Source organism: Carcharhinus amblyrhynchos, chromosome 12, assembly GCF_965287045.1.
Source record: "Carcharhinus amblyrhynchos chromosome 12, sCarAmb.v2.hapA, whole genome shotgun sequence".
Classification (NCBI taxonomy): domain Eukaryota; kingdom Metazoa; phylum Chordata; class Chondrichthyes; order Carcharhiniformes; family Carcharhinidae; genus Carcharhinus; species Carcharhinus amblyrhynchos.
In genome coordinates, this window is record NC_137335.1 from 20,255,662 (window position 1) to 20,276,275 (window position 20,614).

The 20,614-nt window shown below is 43.6% G+C and overlaps 1 protein-coding gene across 3 annotated transcripts in view; it reads right to left on the reverse strand.

Moving 5' to 3' along the window:
• Positions 1-383: 383 nt before the first annotated feature.
• tmem178a (transmembrane protein 178a) overlaps positions 384-20,614 on the reverse strand; it is a 35,893-nt gene continuing 15,662 nt past the window's right edge. The window contains exons 2-4 of one of the 3 annotated variants that reach the window (XM_080200173.1): positions 7,407-7,520; positions 5,863-5,996; positions 384-3,142 (exon numbers count right to left, since the gene is read on the reverse strand). In XM_080200173.1, the coding sequence (XP_080056299.1) occupies positions 2,993-3,142; positions 5,863-5,996; positions 7,407-7,520 (398 nt within the window). In that variant the 3' untranslated portion in view covers positions 384-2,992. Of the gene's footprint in view, positions 3,143-5,858; positions 5,997-7,406; positions 7,521-20,614 lie in introns of all 3 variants that reach the window. The other 2 variants (XM_080200172.1, XM_080200174.1) reach the window with 2 other exon arrangements.

The window sequence follows — 20,614 nt, forward strand, 5'->3', positions numbered from 1 at the left end:
CCATTACAGATTTGGACTGGATGCCCTGAACTTGCTCAGAAATTTGGTCCAGGCTGTAAATCACAGGTGTAAGATCTGGATTGAAAGTAATTAACAGAAGAAACCTGTTGGTCTCGAAACCTGCTGAACAATTAACACTCTTTCCACTGCTGCCCTCAAAGGGGACCTAGCCTCAGCGCTTCTGCACCTGCCCTGGTGGCTGCACCCTTCAGCAGGGACAGAAAGTTCCTAAAACATTCAAGCAAGAAAGGTACTTTCATTCCTAAATGTTCCTAAAACATTCAGGCACTTTCATTTCAATGTTAGCTTCACATTGTCAGCTGAACCATTCCTTCATCGTTAATGACTAATGTTGCACAATTTAAAATAAATGGAGGAAAAAATTAATTATTTGCTGGGGATTTTTTTATTGGAAGAAAGGTTTTTGTTACCAGATAAGTTTACTTCACTTTTGAAAAAGCATGTCACTTTTCCAGGAACATAAGAACATTAAAAGGTTTGCATCATATAGAATACATCTAAGTATGGATACTTCATACTGAGCTATGCATATATTGTCTCATATAGTATCTAAGCAGGTCATCTAGCATGGTATCTGGTATCTAAAAGGGATATCCAACGTGCATATTATTTATTAAAAAACCTGCCTAGAAATAGTGTCACACCCATATTACAAGCGTAAAATGGGCAACCAAATATCAATATGACAGACAGCATACACACACACATTCCATACTCAAAGTGCATCACCAGTTATATCGATAAACCTTCTGCATAGGCATTCATGGCCTGGTGTCTGAAAAAGGCAGTGGCCAATTTGCTTATGCAAATTAGGGCCTAACACATGTTAGAGGTCCTCTCTCAAAAATCCTTCAGTAACTGACTGTTGTGTGTGCCATGCATGCTGTGGTCAGTATTGTCTTGGGGCTTTGTAGATAAACTAACTGTTCTTAATGGACAGGAATTGCTGAAGGCTGCTCCTGGAAGTATTTTTTTAACTCACCTTATTCTGAAGTCAGGAGGGATATTCCTCTCAGCTCCATCTTAATATTCCTGTCCTGCCTATTTCCTCAGAATTGTTATGGTGTAGAGGAGGCCATTTGGTCTATTGTGTCTGCGCCAGTTCTCCAAACGAGTATTGTGCCTTAGTGCCATTTCCCTGCCTTTCCCATACCCCTGCACATTTTTTCTATTCAAATAATAATGTATTGCCCTCTTGAATGCCTCGATTGAACCTGCCTCCACCACTCTTCCAGGCAGTGCATTCTAGACCCAAGCCACTTGTAGTGTGAAAAGTTTCTTCTCAGATCACATTTGCTTCTTTTACAAATCACTTATAAATCTGTACCCTCTCATTCTTGATCCTTTTACAAGCAGGAACAATTTCTCCCTATCTACCTGTCCAACCCCCTCATGATTTTGAACATCTCTACTAAATCTCCTCTTAGCCGTCTTCTTTCCGCGGAGAACAGTCCCAACCTATCCTCATACCTGAAGTTTTTCATCCCTAGAGCCATTCTTGTGAACCTCTAATGCACTCACATTCTGACTGGCACCCAGAACTGTACGCAATATTCCAGCTGCGATCTAACATGTGTCTCATGGACCTTACGACATCACCGGTGAGGGGTGGAGCAGATCTGAAATCATGCTCTCGCCAGCAAGAACATTGCCATCCAGATCTTGAGCCCTTGCTGGCAAACTCGCAGATGGTGAACATGTGCTCAAAACACCACCAAAGGTCCCCTGTTTACCACCTCGACCATCTGATCTTTGTTCTTAGTAGGGCTATGAATTGCATTCGGGGCCTTGACTGATACCTGGAGTCCATCAGTGGTCAACAAATAAGACCAGCAGACCAATTTTTCGTGGTTCAATCACTGATCCCATTTGACACATACAGGATCCAGTCAGGTGAGATCCAATTTCTCAGTCACCAAATCTTCAATGTTATCAAATAAAACTGTGCATACAGACAAAGCACAAAATATTTACACTCAGCACCACACTTATGGAAATATTGTAACAACTGTACCAATTATTCACATGTTCGTTCACATTTTTCAACACAACGACTGACAGTACATTATTGTCAAATAATTACAGTTGGACCTTGTTCAAAATATATAGTTTGGTAAAAGAATCAACCACAGTTTTAAGAGAGGCAATATTTGGAATGTAAAAGTGCAAATTCATGCTTGGACCTGGCAGTTTAAAGTAAATGGGGTGATATTGATCCTTGATAGCAGCACAAAATAGACAATAGTAAATCAGTGGCCCATGTTACACCTCACTTGATTTTCTTTGGAATCAAATGAAAAAATATTGGACAGATATGAACTGGGCTCCCAATTTCCTATTACCCACTTCACGTTACCAGCAATGATTATTTCCACTCCCAATGTGCTTAATTTACAGATGGGAAAGTATTAAAACATTCTCCCATTGGACACCAAGAAAGTAGCATTCTAAACCCTAAGGTACAACTGATGCTTGAATAGCTGAGCTCGGTTTTAATATTTCTGTAATGTTTTTGAATTTGGAATACAATAATAGAATTTGGCAGTGTACAAAAAAGGGAACACCACAAGAAAACAATTTCAACTCATCTCAGAATTGGAATAACCAAACAAAATGGAGGCGACAGTGACAAAATATTTGTCATTTTAAGTGGAATATAGTCAGTAGCTGCTTAATTTTGTGTTTGATAGTTTAAATTGAACTCTGCAGTTCTTTCAGGTAACCACCTGTGCTTTCAAGACACAAGCATAGATATATTGTAAGGAATAATCTTGGCATAATGTATGAAGAATCAAAAAGACAGGTGCCTCACTCCCAACACAAGATGAGATCAGGGAAGTATAGATCCCTCATAACAACAGTGTTTCATCAAGTGGTGCTTACACAGAGGAATCTCTGATGGACTTTTGATGGATTGTCTTGGTTCTGCTTAGGAATGGGAAAGCAGTGCACAAACAGCCTGCCATCATCGTTAACCCCAGGCTACACCACGCACAGAAAATGGACCAGCTGTACCCATGGTCAATATCACTTGGTAGCCCGTAGATAAATTTTGGTTGACGCGACAGATCGTACGAAATGCTGGCTGCAAACGTGCAAAGAGAAATTGTGCAAAAGATTCCTAAAAGGGGGAAAAAAAGGAAAATTTGCTGTTATTTCTTCCCAGAATATAATGCTATTTCAACAATGCAGCATTTTTTTTAACCCAGTAAAATAAATGTGTGGTAGTACAATGAATATGGCAAATTGGGTTAAGTGGGAAAAAAGTGATGCATTTTGACAGGTATTTGGGTTTATTACAAGATGACTAGTGTCACTTAACATACAACACTTTACAAAATTAACACCTATGTAAGGTTTTCTTTCACATATAAGCAATATTACAAGTCAGAGTTTCTTTTATATAATTATCACATTTTCAAAGTTACAAGAGTGCTTCTCGGGATGAGAAACTTCAGTTCTGAGGATAAGTTGGAGAGGTTAGGGTTGTTTTCCTTGGATAGAAGGTGGCCAAGAGGAGACTTAATAGAGATGTTCAAAATCATGAAAGGATTGGATAGGGTAGACAGGGAGAAACTGTTCCTGCTTGTAAAAGGATCAAGAACAAGTGCGCACAGATTTAAAGAAATTTGCAAAAGAAACAAATGAGATGTGAGAAAAAACTTTTTCACACAATGAGTGGTTCACATCTGGAATGCACTGCCTGGAAGTGTGGTGGAGGCGGATTCAGCTGAGGCTTTCAAGAGGGCATTAGATAATTACTTGAATAGAAACAATGTGCAGGGGTACAGGAAAAGGCAGGGGAATGGCACTAAGCCATGATATTTCTTTGGAAAACTGGCACAGACATGATGGGCCAAGTGGCTTTCTTCAGCACTGTAACAATTCTGTGATTCTTGGATGCTTATTTTACTGTAATGGGCAGTTACTTTGATTTGCAGGGATCTGTACTGAAGTTTTAATTATTCATCATACTTATTAACGACTTAGATGATGTGATAGCCAGCTACACATCAAAGTTTTTTTTAATGACACAAGAATAGAAAGCATTGCAGGATAGGGCAGTGTATCATTACAAAGATAATTTGATAAATTAAGCCAACGGGCACTGCTGTCATATATGGATTTCATTATAAGCAAATGTGAGGTCATCCACTTTTAGATCTAAAAAGATTGGAATCAGCACACTTTCCAAATGATGGAAAATCTGGAAACAGCAGAGTTCCAAAGAGACTTAGGACTCCATGAATATAGATTGTTAAAATGTCACAGACAGGTACTGAAAACAATCAAAAAAGGCTAATGAAATGTTAACCTTTCTATCTAGAGGACAAGAGTACAAGGGAGTACAGGAAAAGGCAGGGGAATGGCACTGGAGAGACGATGGCCTAGCGATATTATCACTGGACTGTTAATCCAAAAATTCAGCTAACGTTCTGGGGATCCAGGTTCGAATCCCACCTTGGCAGATGGTGGAATTTGAATTCAATAAAAAATATCTGGAATTAAGAATCTACTGATGACCATGAAATCATTGTCGATTGTCGGAAAAAACCCATCTGGTTCATTAATGCCCTTTAGGGAAGGAAATTTGCCATCTTTACCCGGTCTGGTCTACATGTGAGTCCAGAGCCACAGCAATGTGATTGACTCTCAACAGCTCTCCAAGGGCAACTAGGAATGGGCAATAAATGTTGACCAGCCAGCGATGGCCACGTCCTAAGAATGAATAATAATTAAAAAATGCTATAGGAGGGCCTCACTGACAAACGTCATGTATGGTCCCCAGCAACAGAGACCAGACGTGTAGGCCTCACCGGTGGGACTGGAGGCCACTGGGACCTTCTGGGTGGTTGGACACAGTGGAGGGCAGTGCCCGACTGGCACACTGACACTGCCCACCAGTATTCTGGCACTGCCAGTCAGGCACCCTGATGGTGCCCACTGGGCAATCGATAGTGTCAAGGGACAGAGACTGAATGGAAGGACAGTATACAGTTCAAAAACAGAAACTGCTGGAAAATCACAGCAGGTTTGACAGCATCTGTGAAAGAGAGAGAATAGAGCCAACGTTTTGAGTCTGAATGACGTTTTGTCAGAGCTAAGGGCAAAGAAAATCAGAGAGATTTATACTATGAGCGTGGGGTGTGAGGGGATGGCCGTATTTGGATAAAGGGAATGTAAATAAGGATGAAGAAGGCTGAGAAAGATTCTAGAAGTGTCCACTAAGTGAATTGAATGTGTGAATGGCAGAACAGAGGTATGGATTGTTAAGACAGTTGCCCTGAAGGGGGAGGTCAAGATGGAGAGTGGGTTATAGAGAAGTGGAAAAATAGAAGTGAGAAAGAAGGATGTTAAAAATGGACAAATGAGAGGAAAAGAAGAAACAGAATGAAATAAAATAAATGGAAATGGGGTGAAAGTGGAGGGGAGAGTTCACACTCTGAAGTTATTGAACTCAATGTTCAGTCCAGAAGGCTGTAAAGTGCCCAATTGGAAGATGAGGTGCTGTTCCTCCAGTTTGCGTTAGGGTTCACTAGAACATTGCAAAAGGCCAAGGATGGACATGTGGACAGGAGAGCAGGGTGGTGTATTGAAGTGGCAAGCGACAAAAAGTTCTGGGTCCTACATGCAGATGGACCAAAGATGTTCAACAAACTGGTCACCCAGTCTGCATTTGGTTTCACTGATATAGAGGAGAACCATACTGGTAGTATATTGTTCACCCCACTCACTTTCAAAAGGTATCTGTATAATGCATACCATTAGGAGTACAATTCGTAATCCGCAATTAATACAAACACACAGACTGCTGAAGTAAAGTGCTGGAAAATGACCTGCCATTAGGAAAAGGAGACCTGCCACATGCTGAGTGAGGCTTTCTTCCCAGAAGAAGCTCATAGATGCCACAATGCACCCACACAACAGGACAGCAGCTGCCATGCCCAGGAATCCAGCAGTGATCCTTCTCAAATCTACATTAATTGGGTAGGAACAAAGAAAAGAAAATCCTCATTAGTATTCATTCACAAAAACTATAAAGGACATTAGTTTCAGCAGCATTCCATTGAAATTGGAGGTAAAATAGAACTATTCTTATTACAATTAGAATTATGAACCACAATGCATGCTGAGTTAAGGGGTGCTGTCTTGTAATTCACTAGACTGTGTTTCCCAACCTAAACGTGAAACACATGAAAGATCCAAGTAGATTGAAAACATTGTTCTCAGGTGAAAATGCTGCCTGTGCATTTTTGAACAATCTATTCAAAAATGAACCAGCAGAAATGTTCTTTTATGCCCAAAGTTGAGCGTCAAAGTAATTTGCAGTTAGAGTACACGCCTGGCATTGCTTACATGCAGTCTCCTGCATTAAATTAGTGTCCAGCAACAATACGTGCCTATTTTACAAAAGCATGATTAGCATCCAATGCAATTGAGTTGACAATGATAAAAAATAGGATCTGAGGAAGGTCAGCACCATTCCCGGCTCATTTAACACTGCTTGTCCTTACTTGGACAGACACATTTGGCATCCAGCAAATATGACATAGAAAATTAAATGGACATAGAGGTCAGCAGGGCTACAATGCAATGGATCCAACATCCGACTATCTACCCCCCATATGCAGAACCCTACCTAAATATTTTACCTAGACCTGGTTGTTTCCAGAGGCATTCTTAACCTAGCTTTAAATAGTTGCTGCAATATGTGCTACCCATAAGATACATTGCAGCAACTCACCAAAACTTCTGTGGCAGCACCCACTAAACCCATGACCTCCACCAACTGGCAGGACAAGGGCAGCAGGTACATGGGAATCATTACCTCCAAGTTCCTCTCCAAGACACAGGCCAAACCAACTGCGGTATGTATCTCCTTATTCCTTCATTGTCACTGGGTTACAATCAGAGAACTCCTAATCTAACAAAACTATGGGTGCACTTTCACCACTAGGTCTATAAATATTCAAGAATAAAGTTTATCACCACCTTCTTCAGTCTTGCCAGAAATGGCTACACCCATAACTGTGAAACATTACACAGGAAGAAGTCTTTCTTGTGCAAGATCTCCACACTATAGCCAATAGTTTCCTCAGGGCTTCTCCCCACTCACTGGCTGTAACTTCAGTGTTAAATCTCCTCATGCACAGTAATGGGGTTTCTACTGAACGTACAATAGTGATAGTACAATAGAACGTACAATAGAACAGGAGTAAGCCTGAGATTTTCCTGCCATTTGCCCTGTTTCTGACACTTGCTGCCAATAACTAGGGTTGCACTTGTGGAAAAGCAGGCAGAAACACTTGCGTGGAGGGAGAAAGGGAAAGCAAAACTCAAAAGGACCATGAGTATAGCACAGTTTTACACTAATGTACACTTACGCAGCAAATGCCATTCATCCTGCTGAATGGTTTTTGTAAGATTGAAAGGAATATTTCTTAGACGGATGGGTTGGGAGTAGTGATACTTGACAGATGTGCATCGCTGTGCAATTCCTGAGAGAAAAATGAGATTCATTAACATTAGGCAACTGAGAATGGAAATCTATCCTATAAGCACAGTAAATATTATTCCTAAATGACGACCATTGCAATTAAACGCTTACGCATTGATTGTTTTATGTTGCAGATACAGTACTTAAATTATGCTTTTAATATAAATGGTATTATGTTTGCATCAGAATAATGATCATTAATACCATAGGTCGGGATTGTTCTCCATCTCTGCGGTGTGTTTCGTGGAAGTGGGAGGTGGCACACACTCGCCAGCAGCGGGATCTTACGGTCCCGCCATTGTCAATGGGGTTTCCTGTTGAATGTACCTATCGCTGTTGGACTATAAGACCTGATTTTGGTGATAGTATGCAATGACCAGCTCATGAAATAATACCCTATCATGAAAATATCAAAATTCCATGTACGCATTTTTGTACAATATGTTAGCCAGTAGTTAATTGAAAAGCCTGATAAGGATCACTGCATTTTTGATTGGTACATGAAATCCGAGTCAGATACCTCAGTAGGCCTGTGATCTCAATATTCATATTTGTATGATGACGGAATGTGTACTTTAACTCTTTTTTTGTGTAGTTGTTGGTAAAACGGTGAGGCTAAAGCATAGTATGTGAGAGAATTTTGATTGTTTTGTGTCCTTTATTACCTTGGTCACTGCTTGCTGTTTATTTTCTAATATAATGTAAAACTGAGTTAAAACGCCAGAACTTAGAATTAATTTCAAAGAACAAAGATCAAGGAAAATTACAGCACAGGAACAGCCCTTCGGCCCTCCAAGCCTGCACCGACAATGCTGCCCAACTTAACTGAAACCCCCTACCCTTCCGGGGACCACATCCCTCTATTCCCATCCTATTCATATATAAAAGTCACGGCCATAATCGTTTCCACTACCTCCTCCGGCAGTGAGTTCCAGGCACCCACTACTCTCTGTGTAAAAAATCTGCCTCGTACATCTCCTTCAAACTTTGTCCCTCACACCTTAAACTTGTGCCCCCTAGTAATTGACTCTTCCATCCTGGGAAAAAACTTCTGGCTATCCACTCTGTCCATGCCTCTCATAATCTTGTAGACTTCTATCAGGTCACCCCTCAACCTCTGTTATTCCAGTCAGAACAAACCAAATTTCTCCAATCTCTCCTCATAGCTAATGCCCTCCATACCAGGCAATATCCTGGTAAATCTTTTCTTACCTTCTCCAAAGTCTCCACATCCTTCTGGTGGTGTGGTGACCAGAATTGAACACTATAGTCCAAGTGGGCCTAACTAAGGTTCTATAAAGCTATAAAGGTTTTATAGAATCCCTTCAGTGCAGAAGGCCTTTTGGCTCATCGGGTCTGCACTGACCACAATCCCGTCCAGACCCTATCCCCACAACCCCATGCATTTACCCTAGCTAATCCCCCTGACACTAAGGGGCAATTCATCATGGCCAATCCATCTAACCCACACATCTTTGGACTGAAAGTCTGCAAAGGGATATGGATAGTCTAAGTGAGTGGACAAGGGTCTGGCAGATGGAGTACAATGTTGGTAAATGTGAGGTCATCCATTTTGGTAGGAGTAACAGCAAAATGAACTATTATTTAAATGGTAAAAAACTGCAGCATGCTGCTGTGCAGAGGAACCTGGGCGTCCTTGTGCAGGGATCTCAAGGAGTTGGTTTGCAAATAATTAAGAAGGCAAATGGAATTTTGTCCTTTAATGCTAAAGGGATGGAGTTTAAAAACAGCGAGGTTATGTTACAGTTGTATAAGGTGTTGGTGAGGCCACACCTGGAGTACTGTGTATAGTTTTGGTATCCTTACTTGAGAAAGGATACTGGACTGGAGTGGGTGCAGAGGAGATTCACTAGGCTAATTCCAGAGTTGAACGGGTTGGCTTATAAGGACAGATTGAGTAGACTGGGGCTATACACATTGGAATTCAGAAGAATGAGGGGAGATCTTATAGAAACATATAAGATTATGAAGGAAATAGATAAGACAGAAGCAGGGAATTTGGTTCCACTGGAGGGTGAAACTAGAACTAGGGGATATAGCCTTGAAATAAGGGGAAGCAGATTTAGGACTGAGTTTAGAAGGAACTTCTTCATACAAAGGGTTGTGAATCTGTGGAATTCCCTGCCCAATAAAGCAGTGGAGGCTACCTCATTGAATGTTTTTAAGGCAAGAATAGATAAATTTTTGAACAGTAAAGGAATTAAGGGTTATGGTGAGCAGGCAGGTAAGTGGAGCTGAGTCCACAAAAAGATCAGACGTGATCTTATTGAATGACGGAACAGACCCAAGGGGCTAAGTGGCTATTCCTGCTTCTAGTTCTTATGTCCTTATGACTGTGGGAGGAAGCCAGACACCAGAGGAAACCCACGCAGACACAGAGATAATGTGCAAACCAGAAATCGAACCCAGGTTCCTGGTGCTATGAGGCAGCACTGCTAACTACTGTGCCATCGTGCCTCCCTTCAGGATCATGGAGGCACAACTACATTGTCTGTCCAATGTAGCTGAGCATCCATGATGCTGAAGGCTCACCCTGACCAATTGAATTATCTGCTCCAGGCTAACAGAAGAAAGCCAATCAATAATGAACAGTTCCAAAAAGGCACATTCAGCTCCTTTTAATTCCCCCTCACCCCAGGAACCAATTAATATAACCATACCCCAACACCCATTTCCACTTCTACCAGAGTTTGGCATTATCTTTCCTGTGTCCCTACCTATATATGAAATTCCCCTCACAGTGTTCCTGCATTCTGTGACTACTCCAGTACCAATCTCATGGATCTCTGAAAGCCACTGATGCTCCCACATGCCACAACCAAAGCTCCCAAAACCCAGCATCACCATCCTGACATTATTAACACACTCTCCACTTCCCAGTCCTCCAATTTATCTTTTGCCTACTTGAAACTTGGAACATCATCCCTACCAGTTCCTGTACCATGAGCTTTAAAACGCATGAAGTCAAATCAACAATATAGGATAAACGTATTTTTAACAGTAAACAAACCACTGATTTGAAGTTTCTCTACAAATAAATACCCAATCAGGAAAGTCAGCAAAGCTTCCTCGGTATCTATAAAAACAAGGTGCAGTTCTTCTCTGTGTTGACTGTTTTGATTGGTCAGTTTAAGGGACATGATTCTTTCTGAGTTCATTTGGTGGGGGAAGGAGTCTGAAGTCATGTCCCCTTTTTAACAGCATTAGCTGATGTAAAACAGGTAGAACAAAGAACAGTATAGCACAGGGACAGGCCCTCCGACCTACCAGATCTCTGCTGACACATTTTTTAAACTAAACTTTCTAAAGACCTATTGCTTCTAAGTGGTCCATAGCCCTCTATTGCCTGCTTGTTCATGTACCTGTCATGATAAACGTTGCTACTGTATCTGCTTCTACCACCTCCTCTCACAACACATTCCAAGCACTTGTAAAAAACTTGTCTTTCACATCTTCTTTAAACATTCCCTCTTTTACCTTAAACTGATTTCCCCATGTAATTGACATTTCTATTCTGGGAAAAACACTCTGACTATCCATTCTATCCATGCCTCTCATAATTTTGTAGATTTCTATCAGGTCACCCCTCAGACTCTGATGTTCAATGGAAAACACACCAAATTTGTCCAATCTCTCCTCATAGCTAATACCCTCCAAACCAGGCAACATCCTGATAAATCTTTTCTACACCTTCTCCAAAGCCTTCACATCCTTCTGTGGCGATCAGAACTGTATACAGTATTCCAAACATTCCATACAGCGACAACATGGCTGCCAAGTTTTATACTTCATGCCCCAACTAATGAAAGCAAGCATGCTATTCACTTTCTTGACCATCTTTTCCACTTGTCTTCCCACACTCAGGGAACTGTGGCCTTGTACACTTGGATCCCTCTGTATGTTAATGTTTCTAAGTGTTCTGCCATTTATTGTATACTTCCGTCCTGCATTAGACCTTCCAAAATGCATCATCTCACATTTGTCTGGATTTAATTCCATCTGCTATTTCTCCGCCCAAGTATCCAGCCTATTTATACCCTTCTGTATCCTCTGGTAACCCTCATCACTATCTGCAGCTCCTCCAGTTTTTGTGTTGTCTGCCAACTTACTTACCAGACCACCTACATTCTCTTCCAAATATCACAAACAGAGGTCCCAGCATGGTCCCAGCGCAACAAAACTGGTCACAGGTCTCCAGTCAGAAAAACACCCTTCCACTACTACTCTCTGTCTTTTATGACTAAGCCAATTCTTATCCACCTTATCAGGTCACCTTCTGTATAAGCCTGTTGTGAGGGACCTTGACAAAGGCCTTGCTAAAGTCCATGCAGCCAAAGAACTCAGACACTTTTAGAAGCCAGGGTGCAGGTAACGGTGAGATAAGTAGGTGAGGTGGGATGGGTCAGGAGGGTAGTTGGAGAGTAATTGGAGGTGTAGGGATGGGGGTAGTAGTTAGGTCAAGTGGGTAGTGGGGGGTCCAACGGAGTTGTAGTGGGTGCAGAGGCGGGGGCTGGGGGTAGGGTCAGTAATATTGTTAACCTAGGGTTATAACTGCTTTTAATTCTTCTAATTTTTCCTGGGGAACCATTCTGTTAAGAGACCCGGAACCATCCAAAGTCTCCAATCTAAATCATAGTCTCCCTGTACAGGGTAATTGCTCATCAGAAATTTGAATTTCCTGGACTATTTTCATGCAGTCTCTATATTAGCATCTTTTGGGATACCTCCTGGGTGCAGTCTGAGATTGATGGGTTTCATTAATCAAAGATATTCGGGGATATGGGGCAAAGTGGATACATGGAGTTAGGCCACAGTTCAGCCGTGATCTTATTCAATGGCTTAACAGATTCGAGGGGCTAAGTAGTCTATTCCGTTTCTATGTATTTTTAATGTTAAAGATGTCAGCCAGAATTCTCTGACCTCACCCACAGATGGGATTCTCCAATCCTGCTGCAGTCAATGGAGATTTCACTGAGTGCCAAATTCTCCGTTTTCACTGGCAATAGCAGCAGGGCGTATGAGACCTGGGCATTTTGGCCGTCATTGAATGATGCCCAAAAGCTTCATTTAAAATGGAATATACAATACCCTATCATAGCACAATCTGGCCACCAGTCTCTACTGAATTTATTATTTTCATCCATCATTCTTTGGAACTAAAGCCTTTAATGTCCATAGTAAGTGTCCAAACAAAGTGACACCATGTTTTTAAAAATGTTTATTTCACAATAATGTGACTACAATTATCCATTGGTAAGTGGTGGCACAGTGGTTAGCACTGTCATTCACAGTGCCAGGGACCTGGGTTCAATTCCCAGCTTGGGTCACTGTGCAAAGTCTGTATGCTCTCCCCAGTTCTGCGTGGGTTTCCTCTGGATGCTCCCACAGTCTGAAAGATGTGCAGGTTAGGTGTGTTGGCCATGCTAAATTCTCCCTCAGTGTACCCAAACAAGCACCAGAGTGTGGCAACTGGGGGATTTTCACAGTAACTTCATTGCAGTGTTAATGTAGGTTTACTTGTGACACTGATAAATAAATAAACTTGTTTATTGTGTCTTAATATCTGCACTTCCTGCATTTATCCTCGAGCTGTGAATCTGAATTTGGATATATATAGGCTGAGATACTGTGCTGAATTTCACAAGTTGAAACTGTTCAGTCAGTTTTACTAATGCAACATTTTTCTTTTGCTTTTATCATTCTCTGTCTTATTCAAACTGGGAAGATGACAATGTCACACAGTTAGTAACCTCAGAGACCCAGGTTAAGACTCCAAGAACATGAGTTCAAATTCCACCACGGCAGCTGTTAATAAATTCAGTTAATAAACCTTTGTTTATGACCATGAAACCTCATCAAATGTAAAAACCCATCTGGTTAACTACTGCCCTTCAGGGAAGGGAATCTGCCATCCTTACTATAATCGGCTTGGGTCACAGTCTGTGTGGAGGTTGCACATTCTCCTCGTGTCTGCGTGGGTTTCCTCCAGAAGCACCGATTTCCTCCCCCAGTCCAAAAATGTGTGGGTTAGGTGGATTGGCCACGCTAAATTGCTCCTTAGTGTCAGGAGGACTAGCTAGGGTAAATGTATGGGGTTATGAGGATAGACCCTGGGTGGGATTGTGGTCAATGGGCTGAATGGCCTCCTTCTGCACTGTAGGATTCTATGATTCTATGATCTACAGGTGACTTCAGACCCAAAGAACAAAGAACAACACAGCACGGGAAACAAGCCCTTTGGCCCAACGAGCCCACGCCGCCATTTTAACAATTATGAGTCCCCTCTCCACCCATGACCCTTGCCTATGGCATTCCACATTGAGGGAGCCCATGACAATGTGGCTGATTCTTGAAACATTAACTCTGTTTATCTCTCCACAGTTGCTTCCAGACTCACTGAATCTTCGCAGCATCTTCTGTTTTTATTATTTTCTTAACTGCCCTCTTAAATGGCCTACCAAACACTCAGTTTGAGGGCAAGTAGGGATGGACAACAAATGCCAGTGACATCCAGATCCCGTGAAAAATTTTTTAAAGTTATACGTAAAACACCAGAACATATTTCAAAAGTTTTATTAAGATGAATTTGGATTGAATGTTTTCTAAGAATATACAGAGGCTGAGTATGCAAGAGAGAGGAATCATAGTGTTCTGATGGCAACAAATGCTGGCCTAGCCAGCAACACCAACACCTTGTGAAAGAATTTTTCTCAGCCTCCTGCTTGCATGGATTCCTCTGAAGTCAGCTGGGTGGAACAACACTAATGGGATCAGCTCCTCAACCAACAAAAGCACGAGTGCTTGTAAACAGTACAGACATTCGGAAGGACACCCAAGAGCCAGAACAATTCATCAATGGGTCTGTCAGGCGACAAAATGCTTTAAAATGAAGCTAAAGATTACTTCCATTAATATAGGTAGTGATAAGTCTACTGTGCAATGTGTTTTGACCTTGGGGAACCTTGCCAAGATCAAAGCTGACCTGGTATTTTTGCAGGAGTGTGGGATATTGCACCGACACAGAATGGAGCATCAATGTGTTCAGAAGGAAACAGTTTCCATTCCTCTGATCTGGGCCTTCTAGTGTGAGGCAACAGCTTCAGTCACTGAAGATAAGGAGGTGTTGGGCAGGTGCCTCCTTGTAGATGTCGGCCACGATTTTCTGAGCCCATTTGCTGTGGGTGCAAATTCCATTTTGGATACTAAATCTCATTAATTAAATAACAGAATTAGTGGTGGCAAGATCTCAGTTTGAGAACTCCCCTCCCAAACCCCTCCACTGATAACATAATCAGCTTCAGACCCTCACGAGGCATGCATTTGATTACTATCAACTTAAATACATTTAAATATTCCTTAATGGCTTCATACCATTGCTTCTGGTGTCATCATATATTCCCCTATGCTGGCGAGATGCCAATGGGAATCACTGCTGGTTTCCAAAAACTGAAGCCAGTCATGATGATCATGCCGGGGTCTTGGAGGTGAGTATAGCCCCCGGGTGGGGTTAGGAATGGGGCAAGGGGTTGGGGAGCCCCAGGGGGATTTCATATTATGTGGGAGGTGGCTGGCGATGGTGGGGTTGGAGGGGGTTGTTGCTGCATAGTGGTGGGTGGTGAGTGTGTATGTCTGCATTGTGGTGGGAGGTGGGGGATGTGTGCCTGCAATGAGGGGTTCGAAGGAACCCCCATACTGGTAATGATGGGAGGTGAGGGGGTGGGGTTACCCTGATGCCTCTGTAGTGTGGAGTGAGGAGGGAAGAAGACTACCCTTACATTAAGTAAGTGTTCGGGGTTGGTTGCCTCTCTGCGGTCAATGAGAGGTTCCCTTTGTCTGCCAGGTGTCCAGACGTCTGAGTGTGGGGGGGTGGGGGGGGAGGGTCTTTAACTTTAATTTGAGATCAAGACGCTCTTTAAAAATGACACTCCAATCTCCTGTGGTGCCGGGTTTGCTGGTGTCTGGAGGCCCTGCCCTCAAGAAAGCTAAACATGCCTCTCTACTTTTTTTCTGACAAAGAATGTGTCAGAAGATCTAGAAAGAAAACCTGGCTGCTTCTCTGGGAAGAAACATGTTGGTTTTCAGTCAGAACCTGACACTTTGCCATTTTTTCAGGAAAATTCTGCCTGTAATTATTTCCCTTTGAACAAATTAACTTCCCATTTGACATTCAGGTGGGAAGAAATCAAGCTGGACATCAAGGGGTTCTTTATTCTCAAAGGTATTCAGAAGGTGAGAGGGAGAGAGAGAGACAGAGGAAATGCCCCTGTTCCAAAAAAGCATGCAAAATCTGCTCCTTCTGCAGATCATGGGGGCTGATGTTAAGAGCTGAAGGTCAGTTGGCCTTGATTTTAACTGCGTGTGCCTTCAAGATCATCTTCCGCCCAGAATTCTCTCTGTGGAGCAGGATGAAATCTGCTCATGTTTCCTATTTCCAAAAGGTACAGAGAGAGCGAACTCTCTAATCAGCAGCCTGAAGATGATGACAGCCTATCATATGAAGTATCAGCAAATCGCCTGACGGTGGATTGTACAATGTGATGTCCACAGACAGCAGGGTCTTCCCTTCCTTCCTGACCTCTACCACGGAGTTCATAGATGACAATAAGCAGGAGAGTTAAGACAAACTGTTAATTCTGGACAAGCTGGCAAAGGCCGCCAGGTCCTTTGTTACGAGTAAACCACCGAGAAGTGACCGTTTACCCGCAAAGTTGGTTTCAAGTCTGTGGGACTGGATCAGCCCAGACCTGCTAGAAGGGTATGAGAATATGCTTTTGGCCAGCAGCATGTCAGAATCCATGAGGAAAGGCGTCATTACCCTCATCTACAAGTGGGAAAGGGAAGAAATTAGAAATTGGCAACACGTCTCACAAAGTACAAAGGACAAAGAAATGTACAGCGCAGGAACAGGCTCTTCAGCCCTCCAAGTTTGTGCCAATCATGATGGCCTAACTAAACTAAAGGAAAAACCTTCTGCCCTTACTTGGTCCATAACCTTCTGTTCCCTCCCTATTCATGTATCCATCCAGATGTCTCTTAAAAGTTGCTAATCTGTCTGCTTCCACTGTCTCCTCTGGCAGCACATTCCAAACATCCACAACTCTCTGTGTGAAAAGCTCCCCGCGCACAAATCCCTTAAACTTTCCCCCTCTCACCTTGAACCTGTTCCCCCTTGTAATTGACACTTGCACCTTGGGAAAAAGCCTCTGACTATCCACCCTGTCTGTATCTCTCATAATTTTGTAGACCTTTGTCCAGTCTACCTTCAGCCTCTGTCTTTCCAGTGAAAACAATGCTAGTCTATTCATAGTCTCTCTTCATAGCCAACACCCTTGAGACCAGGCAACATCATGACGAACCTTCTTTGCACTCTCTCCAAAGCTGCCACATCCTTCTTCTGGCAGCGTGGTGGCCAGAATTGCATGTAATACTCCAAATGCAGCCTAACCAAGGTTTTATATAGCTGCAACATGATTTCTCAACTCTTGTACTCAATGCCCTGGCTGATGAAGGCAAGCATGCTGAGTGACTTTTCAATCTCTTTGGCCACCAGTGTGCCACTTTTAGGGAACCATGGATCTGCATGCGAGATCCCTTTGGATGTTGATGTTCCTAAAGATTCTGCCATTTACAGTATAATTCACATCTAAATGTGACCCTCCAAAATGCATCACCTCACATTTATCCAGATTAAACTTCACTTGCCATTTCTGTGCCCAGCTCTCCAATCTATCTATATCCTGTTGAATCCTCTGACAATCCCCAGCATTACTAGCAACTCCACCAATCTTCGTATGACTTTTGAACGTGAACTATAAAATTCTGGCCATGGTCATCACCAACCAGATCAAGTCTGCTCTGGAGTCAGTGATCTTCCCTGATCAGTACTGTCCTGTACCTAGCAGGGAGATCTCTGATAGTCTCACACTACTCTGAGGTACAATTGCTTACATGCAGGACAGGGGATGGACTCCTGGCTCAACAACTTGGACCAGGATAGGTCCTTTACGGAATATAGCACACCACATGATGCATGTGCTCTCCGAAATGGAGTTGGAGGAGGGATCTACAATTGGATCCAATTGCTCTATGCAAACATCAGTAATACAGTTTCAATTGGATGAGATTCAGAAAACTTTCCAATTAAACCTGGAGTCAGGCAGGGCTGCCCTCTCTCTCCTGTCCTGTTTGTGTGTTGTATAGAATCCTTTGCTGAATCCATCAAGAAGAATGCAGGCATCAGAGGAGTGACAATCCCGGAAAGTGAAAGCACTCGGGTCAAATCCTTGCTGCAACTGGGCAGCATCACCATCATCTGCTCCGGCCTGCTGCCAGTCCACAGAAAGATGAACATCCGCAACTAGTTGGAATGTGCCTCAGGTGCCAAAGTAAGCGATAGTGAGGGTGAGACTGTGTTCTTTGGGAACTCTGTTGAATGATCCTTTGTCCCCTTCACCGTCAGGTCACATTACCTGAAGGTGCTTGTGAGACTGTTCAGAAGGGCTGGGGAATATGCTTAAAAAGTGGACAAGCATCAAGATAAGGTGAAGCAGAAACTGGGCGTGTGAGAACGATCCTTCCACTCCACTGCATTTAAGAACCTGGTCATCAAGTGCAAGGTACCTTTGGCATTGCTGTACATGGTGTGGGTCAGACCCTTACCCTACTTCTGCCGCATGGTGGTCAAGCAACAGATCTACCACTTTGTCTGGAGAGCAAAAATGGACATGTCCACAGGGAATGATGTAGAAATCTCTCAACAAGGAGGAGGAAGTAAAGCTCCCATCCTGATGGCCACCTTTGTGAGTGGCTAACTCATATTGCACATAGACAATCAGTACCTGAACACCATGGCCCGATTTTACCATTGAGTCTGGGCATGAAAATGTAGTAAAGTCGGGTGTGGGGCCATTAACGCGATCCACACCTGCACCCGCGCAGATGGCCAATTTACCGAGGCCCGGGAATGGCGGCGATCCGATTCGCACCCGAAACAGGCGAATGGTGATTTAAATGTATTTGCAAGCATTTAAATTGAATTAATGAACTGCCCGCCCACCTTTATCAGCATTTCCCCCTTTACCACCATGTTCGCTGATCCGGAATCGCGCTGAAATGAAGCTGTTGAATAAAAGTCCGAATTGGGCACACCAGCTACCGAAGAGATGAGTTCAACGCTTCCAACAGCTCACTAACTCAGATCAGTGATGGAGGGGGGAGGAGGGGGGCGGGCCAGATCGTTCTCTGGTGGAGGGGGGAAGGAATAGAGAGAGAGAGGGAGAGGAAGGCCTGATCATTATCTAGTTAAGGGGTGGGGGGTGGAATTGATGTTTGGTTAGGTGGGGAGAGGGAGGAGGGGTGCCCAATCATGGTCTGGCTGAGGGGGGGTGGTTGCAAATTGTTGTCTGGTTGGGGGGGAGAAGGCAGACCATTGCCTGGGGGAATGGGGGGAGGGAGAGGGGAGAGAATGAGGCCAGATCATTCTCTGTTGAGGCGGTGGGGAGGGAGGAGGAGGCGGGTCTGATGTACCTCTGGGGGTGGGGAGAAGGGTGCAGATCATTCTCTGGGGGGGGGGGGGGGAGGGGTATGGGGGAGTGAGGCCAGATCATTCTCATGGGGGGGGAGGTGGGTGTGTGAAGGGGGTAAGTTGTATCTCTGGTGGGTGGGGGGGAGGCCAGATGGATCTCTGGTTGGGAGGATGGGAGGGGTCAGGGGGATCCGCTGCCACTCTGCAGGCAATCAGTGGGGGGGAGGGGGCAGAAGATTGTGATTGGTCCAGATAGTGGGTGGGGGGTGGATAAGGGGGACAGTGATGTCTGTGGGGGCCATCGCTCCCATTTTTTGTTCCTGGGCCACTTTTTCTGCTTTTTGTGGCCAGGGAGCAATCTGACACGGGCGCACTTTTTCAAATTTTTTCTAACTGTGCATGTGCAGTTCGGAGCTCTGGTCGTTTTGGATGCACAGCGAGATTCAGACCCACGATTTCTTTTTCAATCTAATTGCGTATGGGGGCCGCTTGAAGATAAGGGGGGGGGCACAGCCTCAAGATAAGGGGGGGGCGGTTTAGAACAGAGTTGAGGAGGAACTTCTTCACTCAAAGGGTGGTGAATCTCTGGAATTCTCTGCCCGTTGAAGTGGTGGAGGCTGCCTCGCTAAATATATTTAAGACGCGGGTTGATAAGTTTTTGACAAACAAGGGAATCAAGGGTTATGGGGAGAAAGTAGGAAAGTGGAACTGATCCACTTCAGATCAGCCAAGATCTTATTGAATGGCGGGGCAGGCTCGAAGGGCTAGATGGCCTACTCCTGCTCCTATTTCTTATGTTCTTATGTTCTTAAAGCAGATTTCCAAGTCAGATCTGAATTGTGCCCAGATTCAGCACTTAGAATGAAAATGGTAAAATCGGGCCCAATGTGCTAAGATTCTATCTGTCTCTAGTTGTTTTAAAGATAGGTTTGATCATATTGTTCCATTCAGTTGGACCATTCAGTTGCCGTACCACCTAACCCTCATGAAGAAGTTTATGCAAAGAAACGTCTTTGCCCATTGGCAGTTGTCTGCCTGTCATGTCTTCAAAGCCCTGCAGGAAAAGGAGATGGTGGACCCTGTTGGATGGTTCCCTGAGCAGACTACCAGAGTCATTTGATAGATTGCACCAGAACTTTTCAGCACTAAGAAGTAACTTCGCTGGTAGTGAGAAAGGCCCTCCCCGTCAGATCATTCATAGAAACCCTACAGTGCAAAAAGAGGCCATGTGGCCCATCGAGTCTGCACCAACCACAATCCCACCCAGGCCCTACCCCCATATCCCTACACATTTACCCACTAATCCTTCTAACCTACGCACCTTAGGACACTAAGGGGCAATTTTAGCATGGCCAATCAACCTAACCCTCACATCTTTGGACTGTGGGAGGAAACTGGAGCACTCAGAGGAAACCCATGCAGACACAAGGAGAATGTGCAAATTCCACACAGACAGTGACCCAAGCCAGGAATTGAACCAAGGTTCCTGGCACTGTGAATTAGCAGTGCTCAGCACTGTGCTACCGTGCCTACATGCCTACATGACCGGA